At 38.9% G+C, this 10,728-nt stretch overlaps 1 protein-coding gene across 3 annotated transcripts in view; it reads left to right on the top strand.

The window, feature by feature from the left end:
- The window catches only part of nlgn1 (neuroligin 1), a gene marked incomplete at its 5' end in the record, with an annotated part of 498,373 nt that extends 492,793 nt beyond the window's left edge, over positions 1-5,580 (top strand). For all 3 annotated transcript variants that reach the window (XM_014008039.1, XM_014008038.1, XM_014008037.1), the window contains 2 exon segments: positions 957-1,034; positions 2,183-5,580. In XM_014008039.1, coding sequence (XP_013863493.1) covers positions 957-1,034; positions 2,183-2,785 — 681 coding nt within the window. In that variant the 3' untranslated portion in view covers positions 2,786-5,580.
- Between the last annotated feature and the right edge of the window lie 5,148 nt (positions 5,581-10,728).

Raw genomic sequence — 10,728 nt, 5'->3', positions numbered from 1 at the left:
GTTGTACACTGTGTCTCGAGAGGCCTCATATACAGCATTCTGTCATCTTAGCAAGATTTGAAATAGGTCAACTTGATGCTGACGTCCGGAAGGATATCACAAGATATGAACAAGTGTTCATATCTTCAGGAACAGGAACAAGTGGTCAGTGTCAAGGTGATACAGAAAATAAGTATTCCACAACAACCACTAAAATAATTTGGAGGTCCATGGAAGGCAAATAACTTTAAATCAAATAAGCAAAAGAGGATTGAGTTAAAATAAATACAAGGTATTCAAGCTACGTTTTGAGCATCCAAAACACCCCCAACTCTTTAAAGTTGGCTACTTGTGCTCTTTAGGTCAGACGTGTTCGGACTGTCAGGAAGCGCCTCTGTTGTTTTCCTCTGCCGGTCTCTGTTTAATGGTGGATGAAATAAAGAAATTGGCGGTACTTTATTTACTTTGAGCAAGCGAATGTCATGTTCACAAGATAATTAATCCACCAGATAATTCCAAGGCGGTCTGTTCGGCGAGTTTTCTCCAGGAGCTACGAGCTGCTAGGCTCGCTTTCAGACCGAGCTCTGTTAACTGAACCAGCGGCTGCTGACGTTATTGCGCTCTTGCGCGATGCTGCATTCAGGACAAGCATGGAAAACTCACCACTGTTATGAATCCTTACGCCAATACGGTCACAATGATGCATTTAGGTACGGAAACATGGTACCGTTTGATGTTACGTGAATAGGTTCTCGGTAGTACCGACAGAATTTGGTCTGTACTTAAAAAAGTGTCAAATTCGGAACCCATACCAAGTCATTACATTTATACTCCTATAGGTTTTGACATACTGTAGTTTTGTTTTGCTTTCAGAATTACCAACATGTTTGCTTTTGTATCCTAAAGTCATTACATGTTGACTGCGACTTCTTCTTAAGAGGTTTTTCTTTCATATCTTATTTCTGTCCACTCCTCAGGTCAACTTATGGTTGGAGTTGGTTCCTCATCTACATAGTCTCAATGAAGTCACACAGCCCATCCCTACCACTACCAAGGTTGGTACCAAATCGTTATCTTGTTGTTAAAGGGGACCTATTATGCAAAATTCACTTTTTAAAGGTTTTTTTTACTCAACTTTGGTTATGTACTTCTTAAAAAAACAGTCCTAGGACCAAAAAAATGCACCCAGGGGCATATTTACTGTAAGTAAATGTATTTTTAATGTATATTAATGACAAGTTTTATACTTCGGTCATTTTGTGATGTCACAAGCCGTACGACAACCCACCGGAACCTGCGTTCAGCCCCTTACCTAGCAACCCCCGGGTGAAACTCCACCTCCTCAGCATAAAAAGCCGTTACGGTTGTTGTTGTGCAATGCGCAGCTCATTTCACAACAAGTCTCCAATAGGGCAATGGGTAGAGTGTTGGACCGGAGAGTGGGAGACTAGGGTTTGAGACTGACACAGACACAATTTAATTATTTATTTTCGTTCGTTATGAACACATTTTCTCATGTACCTCTATTGTTTARCTTATTAAAGCCTTGTTAAAGCCTATTTGTTCGAGTTTCTGAGGTATTTTAACCGCTGCTGCTCCCTGTTCTGGTAACAGCATGCAGAGTGAGTGCAGAGCAGAGGAGGGGGAGAAAAAAAAGAAGAAGCTGCGACCACGACTCTGCCTCAGGGTCTCTCATATGTTTGTACAATGGAGCTTCTGCTATTATTAGCCATGCTAACGTAAACACTGGCTTTGGAGGGCAGAGTTAATGTCAACAGATTTTTGGAGGGCGTCACCAACAGAGCTCATTAACATAAACAGCTCTTCTGAACGGAAGTCAGAGCAGGCAGAACTAGAAAATGGGAAATTTTATTATCTGAGAATTACTGTATTTTGTGCATTAAATTGAATGAACATGGCCTGGATAGCCCACAGACATACCATAAAAATTTCTAGGACCCATAATTGGCCTCATTTAAACCAATGACAGCCAAGTTGATGCATCCACAGAAATTATTTTGTTGACACAAGCTACTTAAGCTAGAGCTCATCTGCATTTCATGCTGCATTTCCTGAATTGTATGTCATTTTGTTGTGCTTTGTTAGATTTTTCAATTTGTAGATTAATGACGATTAGATGATTAATTGGATTAGTAAAATAATATACTAAATTAAATACTGACCACTGCTCTTCTGTCCACAGATTCCTCCACCAGAGGCCAATAACCGGACACCGAAAACCAACATTCTGGTGACCAAGCGCCCTAATCCAACTCCATTTCCCACTGAGACTGAGGACAGTCACAACCAACCTCACTTGGTGGACCAGCGTGACTACTCCACAGAGCTGTCAGTAACTATAGCTGTGGGAGCCTCCCTGCTTTTTCTCAATATTTTGGCTTTTGCTGCTCTTTACTATAAAAAGGACAAGAGAAGGCACGATGTCCATAGGCGCTGTAGCCCCCAACGAAGTGCTGCCAACGATCTGGCTCACACTCAGGAGGAGGAGATCATGTCCCTGCAGATGAAGCAGCACTCGGATCTGGACCGGGACTGCAGGGCAGTGGGAGACTCTCTGCATCCACACGATGTTGTCCTAAGGACTGCTTGCCCGCCAGACTACACCTTGGCCATGAGACGCTCCCCAGATGACATCCCGCTTATGACACCAAACACCATAACTATGATCCCCAGCACCATGGGAGGACTCACCTCACTTCACTCTTTTAACACCTACCCCAACAGCGGGCAGAACAACACCCTGCCTCATGCGCACCCACACTCACATTCCACCACCCGAGTATAGCCCACTAAATCAGCCAAGCAGGCCAGACTCTGAAAGCTGAGGCGAAAAGCTAACGATGCTGCTGCAGCAGAGACCTGAGGCCAACTTCCCAACAAACACAAATATGTCTGGAGCTGAAACGCCAGCCTGGAGTTGCCAAACACCCATGGAATTACACTGGGAATATACCACACCCTGTTAATACTAGAGGGAATATAGCAAAGGATTTCAAAGACTTTGAACCAGATGATTAAAAAAAATGTGTTTTTTTTTCTTTTTGTACAAAAGTTAAAGACACAAAAATACACATACAGAGTGGGGGCAGAACACGCTCCCACAAGCTAAAAGAGGAGGATGTTTTTATTAATATTTTTGTTCTGATATTGCAGCAAAACAAGGAACAGTAAAACACTTTTTCTCTCTAGCGACAGTTATGGCCTTTGGGATTTTTTTGACAAATGACTGCTTGACAGTATTATCTAGAAGCAGAGCAGAGCATCAGACACGCCTTGGAGGTGAGAAGAGGGGAGCACTTTGTAAAGGAAAGAAAAACATATTGTTTTCCTTTGGCATTACTCTGCAGAATACTCGGTTTGTAGGGCACAACGCTGATGCTGTGCAAACCAATTTAGGCATGTCTAAACATCATAAATGGAGGCTATGTAAGATAAGGCAAAAAGCAGCTGTTGAAAAGAGCAAAGGGATTGCTGGAAATCAAGAAAAAGAGACTACGTATGCACAACAAAAACCATTTTGAGAGTTTAAAAATAACCTTGCAAATACTTTTCATCCATTTATTTTTTGATTGGGAACAATTTTATTGTATAGAACCTATTTACATATCTAGATCTATACACTAAGCACCAAGGCTGTTAAAGCCCCCTTCTCTTGTGAGGGGTGTCCATACTGCAAACCTGCCAGTTAAGACCAGGAGAAAGTAAGGATGCACGGACTGGCTTTCTGGCAGTTCCATCTTCAACACAGAGAGCTGAGGGACAAAGGATAATTGGGATATTTTAGCACGATGCGCATGACAATTTATCTGCTTGATGGCTGCTCTGCTGATTATGTCATTTAATAAGAATAATTTTCACCTTGTCCCTTGCATCGGAGAAATTCAAGACACACTCCTTTATTGGATTACAGGAACACACACGCCCTTGCAGGACCATGGGAAATGCAGTCTGGGTTGTGGACGTACAGAGTGCTGGATTTGGAAAGAGGAAAATGGTGGGGTTTGGGATTACGGTAGACCCTTCTTTCGTAACATAATATAGCTTGAGTGGGCTGAGCATATAAGGACTAGTTTTGTACTCTGTGTGTTGGTACTACTTTTTGATAGTGGTTAAATCACATTACATTGTATCAATCAAACTCATTGTACCTTCAGTTGAGATCAATGTTCTTTGCTGTTCTGCCTATTGGAGCACTAGACCGTAACAAAGTAATTACCTGCACTGTTTATTCCATTGCCCTCCCAACACTTTGTTTTTTCCCCTCCTTTCTTTGACTTGAAGGGGTGTTGACTGAAAAACACAGTGGAGCCAAGGTGGTAAGAAAAAATGGAGGACGCAATGTGTGAAAAATGTGGTGGAAGCCAAAATCTCCAGGTTATGCAGATTTCCTAATGATTTATCCAACAAAACCAAGTTACACAATGTCTAACTCGGTCCCTTCAGGAGTTTTTTGGGGTTTATTTTGTAATTGCTGCAACCTAAAACATTCGATTTTCCAGCAGCTTTATTCAGAAAGTGGCAATCAGAGTTGCAATGTTTTGAAGCTTCATCTTTTTTCATTAACATAGTCAGAACAAATAAATTTACAAAAGAAAAATGTCTGCAATTGATCTATGACTTGAATTTAGAATGATAAACACTTTCCTCACTTCTGCTCACGTCGTAGTTTGGTTGACTAAAATAAAACATGCCCAGCTAGTGTTTTACTGTGGAAAAGCGCAACAATTTTCATTCCTTTCACTGCAATGAAGAAAAACAGTTTTGTACCCATTTTTCATGTCAGGATATTGAGTTGCACATAAATTTAGTGGGAATATGTGAAGCAAATGTGATCTCCTGGCATGTTTTTATCTTGCAGGCTCAGAATTGTGGAAGTGAAACTTAACAGGGAGATGAGGTGATAGGGCAAATTTGCAGAAAGGTTTGCGGGAATTGGTTGCATTTGTGTTAATGTATGCAGTCATTGCAGCTTCCTGGAGGGACTGATGGGAGATAAAATCAGAGTACAGTCAAATCACACAAGGTGGAAATATACAGCAGGTGGCTGAGTGGAACAGTTACAGTCAGGGTATAATTCCATCATTCACCTTTATTTTCTTCACCTAGATTTCATCATTACCCATCATTACACAAGGCCTTCTGCTTTTCTTCATAGGCATACAGTGTCAAAATGTCTATTGCTGGGAACTGTAGAAGTTCATCTGCAAAAAGAAAACAGCTTAAAGGGTTCCCCCTTATTTTTAGAAATATTTGTTCCCATTACTCATAGTATAATAAATAGGGTTACTGTGCAGCTTTTGAAAGCAAGGAAATTGATTTGAGGTCTGGTTATAACCAGACCATAATAACCAGGTCTGGTTATTAAGAAAATGAGAAAACAGTCTGTAAAACAGGACACATTTTTTGGACTTTATTTCCAAAATGATTTTTTAAAAAGTAAAACTGTTGAAATGAGCAGGATATTATTTATGATGCTATGTAAAAGGAAGAACATTATCACTATAATGAAAACTTTGTTTATCAACAACTAGATTTACTAACTTTTAGAAATTGAAATAAAGATAATTCTTTGCTGTGCAAGCCCCTGTCTGTTATTTGTAGTGTCAACAGCTGAACCATTATACACAAGCTCATGTAAGAGTTTCAGTTCTATGTCAAAACTATTTGTAAGGGTTTGATCGAAACAAATTCCCTGGACAAAAAGCGTTTAAATAAACAATGTTTTCTGAAAAATTAAAAACAACACAAACAATCATACGTTTCTTAAAGTAATGTGTAGTTTATCTTCTCTTGTAAACACAGTGAAAACAATAAAATTAATTGAATTGAGGAAAAACATTTCGCACCTCTAACATGTTATTTAAGCATAGAGGAATAAACTGCACAACTGTACAAACAGTAAGTTTATAGATGATGTTTTGAAGTCAAAATGGCTCAAAAAATGAACAAAATCTGAATGTGAAAATTATGTAGAAACCCTGAATAAAACAAGACAATAATTTGTTGCCAGATACAAAAACACTAGTTCTTGTTAAGAGATTTATTTTGTTTATCTCTTCTGACAAATAAATAAATTAATTAAAAAAACAATAATTTTGAGTTCAGTGTAATGATCCATCCTCTGTCAACTAAATGCTAATTCTATTGACTTCAGGAAGGATTGTAATTCTTCAGGTAGTCTTTTGTGGTTTTAATTTTGAACATATACTGTACAGTAACTACTCAGATGCTGATATAATTATTTACTTTATCATCTGCATAATTTTACCTTTTTTTTCCTGAGTAATGCTTACTTGACATTGAACCAATTTTTATAAGCACCAGAGAAACTGGCTATGATCACTCAGCTCAACTAATATAAAGGTGTTCCTGTATAAAATATTAAAGGCTTTTCCTTCAAACATGCATTTTCTCAACATTCCCAAAAGGTTAGGCTTTACAGCCATTACACGGGATATTTATATGCACATTTCTACAGGTGCATGCACCAAACACGGGCTCACAAACCACTCAAACAATGTGAATCCGGCTAAAGTTTAACTCAAAATTTATTTAAGAACTTTCATCAGTGTCCTGAATTCCACCATTCCCACAGCTCCCTTAAAAAAAAAACATAGTTGCTGAAGATTGGCACAAAAAGCCCTTTTCACACATCACAGTCCCAGTAGCAAGGCCTTCATCTTGTTTTGGTGAGGTGTGAAAAACGGAGGTGAAATGAGGGAGTTAAAGTTGACCCACTGCTGGCAGACATTTTAGGTCCACACAGGAACAGAGTTTTGTAAATACCCCCAAAGTTGTTTCTCTTTTTTTTTGTTTCAGTCATGTATTCTCGCCAAAAATGCATTTTAGGAGCCTCTAAATTGTATTACTCATTTAGCTTTGTTCACAGAGCTGTTGCAGGTGTTTCCAATTTGCCTCAATAGCTTCATTTCAACAGTTGCACAGGACTCTGACCAGAAGCAGATCAAGGTGTGAAACCACACAGATGATAAAAAAGTAGTTGAAGACAAAAAATAAATAAAACATTTCAAAATTGTATTCAAGTAGACTGAATCATAAACCAGGCCAGGGTTTTTGCAAAGTGGGCAGAGGTGAGTGTGATGCAGGCAACAACATATTCCTAAAACGCAGTTTGCAAGTCAAAAAATGGTGCAGCTTTTACAAATTCGCCACACATGGCTGCACAGCGTGCTGAACACTTGGTTGCAAAAACTCAGAAATCAGTGAAAAATTCCCCAAAATTGTTGTCAATTTTCTCACATTGTCATGTTTGTCGCCAACGGTCGTAGCACACTGAGATACTGTACCTGAAGTCAGAGCTGATGTGTGAAAATGGCTAAAAGTCAGGATATTTTCATACCTGAAAATTTGCATCAGCAGGAGCTGAAATCACTTGCACTACCCAAACTCCTGCCCAGCACTCATTTCCTTTTCTCACCTCTAAAAATGTACAATGTGACGACTAAAAATCGAGTTTTGTTAAAAATTTTATCTTTAACTTTGTGCCTCTGTGAGATCAGTCCTTCCTCATCTTGCTTAGCTAACAGGAACTGATATTTTAATTAGACATAAACATGTGGATGCCACTGTATGAATAAGATGGAAGCAGAGGGCCTTTAAGATCACCTCAGCCTCTCAGTCACCTCATTTTAGCTGATGTTGAAGAGCTATGGCTTTCCTTACAGGAGATTCTCATCCGTCTCATCTTTCCCACAGAGCCGACAGCTCGGGCTGCTTAACAAAACGGCTCCCTTCGCATCGGTGCCATCTTAAGTAGACCGCCTTCTGCCAAGGTGCCTGCTAACATCTTTAGGTCAGTGAAGCCTCAGCATCTAACAATGTTAGCCACAGAGGAGAAATGAGTCATCCAGCAAAAGCCGACTGCAGTCAAATCCTGCCGCTTCGGAGGTTTGAGTCACTGTGGGGGCAAAGTGGTGATCTTCAAAACATGCAGGGAAGAGAGTGCCATTGACAGCAAGCCTGTGCTTATATACCCAAATCTGTGCTGGGGCAGAGAGGCTGCTTGTTAAACTGAAATGCTTGTCCCCCTGTTTTCCCTTTCACTAAACTATAGATGTGGGCAGCCTGTCCCTTTAGGCTCCTTCACAATCACTGTGCAGTTGTTTAAAATTATGACCGTAGACTGCTGTTATCTCATACAACAGCAGACGAGAAGCAAGATGGTACAGTGAAATTGTGTATGCCACAGGGGGAGGTTTTGTAAAATACTCTTTAAATACTCTTTAAATTGAAAACTTAATTTTAATTATGTGCTCCAAATGAAATAAACAGTAATGGCTTCATCTGGGATCCAAACCAAAGCCATTCCAGTGCTAATAGTACACATCGACTTCTCAGGACACAGACCTTTTAAAGACATTGTCTTAATTAAATTAAATTGAAGGCCGAGCATTTCTTAAAGAAACGCATTTCGCCTGCCGCGTTTCATGACAGAGGTTTAGACTAAAATCATCCTAAGATATGAAAGAGTTGGAGTTGTTTCGGTCAAACCTTTATGACTGTGTTGTGATTCTCAGCTACAGCCGCACCAGTTTCAGCTTAACATTTTCAAAATGACAGACTTACAGCAATGTTTGTGTTTTCTCACCGCAGTTCATTGCGGCAGTCATCTTTAATGGGTTTGGCTCCAAAAGTTAATCAGTTGTAGAGGTATAAATGATAGTTTCCTGAAAGTTTCATTAAAATCTGTTCAGTGGTTTGTGAGATATTTTGCTCACAGACAAAGTTGACTGAAACTTTAATGGCAGTTTTGAAACAATGATTTTGTGCTACCTGTTAGCACTCTGACTGTGTTTAGGACAGTGATGGCCCTGCTAATCCGCTAATAGCGGTACTAGCTTCTCATTTTGCGGCTTAGCATTTCTGCAAACTTTGGAAACCGTTAGCAGACCGATTAGCTTCCACTAAATTAGGCTCTGCTGATTTGGTAAAACTTTACAAGTGTAAAATTTGTATCTTTATGCCATTTTATCCAAATTAAATAAAAAAACTATCCCCTCTTATAAGCAGTGCTAAATGTGACAAGCACCATGTGTGTAGCATGTAGCATCTGTAGCAGTTAAACTAAGATTAAATAAGAGTGTCCAAAAGAAATAAAATATTTAACAATATTTAATTAACACATATAAAAATTGACCATGTGTAAAATAGGGTACAGAAAGTGTATGTTTTTTGACCAATTTCAAAAGAGAACTAAATACACAAACAAAAATAAAACAATTAAAGAAATGCTTTTATTCCGACAGTGTTAAACTGGTTTCACAAATTAGATGAAGCTATAACTGGTTTTGGCAGACTCCAAAAGTTAATTAGACCAATAATCCTATAATTACTTTCTTCAAGTTTCATTTGAATTCATTCTGTGGTTCATGAGATATTTTGGAATCAGAAAGAGACAAACACATGCACACATACAGACTAAGCAAAACCAATATTTTCCGTGTTTCGCTTTTTGCCCACAGGCATTCATGACAACAACATAAGGAATTTTTAATTACTTAATATTAGGGGGAAATAATATGTTGTATTGGCTGGCGGCTCTCAAAAAGTACTCAGCATGCCCATTTATGGTCATTAAATCTCATCAAATTTTCTCCCACATTGCCACACAAAGTAATTAAATCTAGATTTCCCAAGTATTTTTGGTGTCTATGCAATATATTGCATTTTCAAAAATGCCTGTAGTAAAACTCTACATTTATTTGAGCCACATAAAGAGCGACATGACCTTGTGTTTATAATTCCATGGCTGAAGTTCAATTCAAAAGACGTGATGGGGACCCTTGAAAAAAATGAAACGCTGATTTCCAATTGACAGACAGTGCTGGCAGAAAGAGGATGAATGCAAATGTCTTCTTCATGCAGGACAATGACATGGCAAAAAAAATCTAACATACACGGTACCGCTCTAAAACAATATATTCAACTACAGAGCCTCATATCAGCCCAACAGTCACCAAGCCCAGACTTCGTTGATTTTATTCTTTCATTCCAAAGTAAACACTTTTATCTTCTATTCTAAGTTTTGTCATGTCCCACCATGCTTTTTTTTAAATTCCTGTAATTCTGCTTTGAATTTTGGTTTTGATATGTCACCCCAAGATTATTTATGACCCCCATCAGATTAACCCTTACAAAACTTTATGGAGTCACCCCTGCTGTTTCATTAGGAGGTGTCCTCAGCCATACAACTTCAAGTCCAAACAGGGTGAACACGATCATCATTTTTTAAGCAAAACCACAGAACAGGCAATGGACCCAGATCCTAAATCAAAAGAACCTAGCTAAGGTCAGCACTTGTTAAGACTGCAGTTTCTCATTGTGTTGACTCTTGTAAATTCATTAGCTTTGCATGAGTGAGTGACAAAATAAGCACACTAAGAATCATGAACTGCTGGAAATTTGTCTTACATTTGTAGTGGTGGCTGTGGGAAGAGAGTTAAATGTTCAAAATAAATAAATAAAAATCACATAACCTAATTACTGACAAACAAAGAACATTGGGCCTCATGCAAGAACATGTTCGTATTCTTATCCTAAATTTCTCTTACTTTTGTTCGTACAAAGGGTTCGTACGAACATGCCACGTCAGATTCAACAAACTCTTCTATCTTCAGGAAAAGTGCGTAAATGAGCTGCGTAAATTCCACCTGTTCTATCCAGCTGCTCGTGCGCGCGAGAGATTAGCATGATTACCACCCCAAAAAC

The sequence above is a fragment of the Austrofundulus limnaeus genome, unplaced genomic scaffold (genome assembly GCF_001266775.1).
Source record: "Austrofundulus limnaeus strain Quisiro unplaced genomic scaffold, Austrofundulus_limnaeus-1.0 Scaffold47, whole genome shotgun sequence".
NCBI classification, from domain to species: domain Eukaryota; kingdom Metazoa; phylum Chordata; class Actinopteri; order Cyprinodontiformes; family Rivulidae; genus Austrofundulus; species Austrofundulus limnaeus.
Note: the sequence above shows the minus strand (reverse complement) of the source record. Positions and strands in the feature narration are given on the sequence as shown.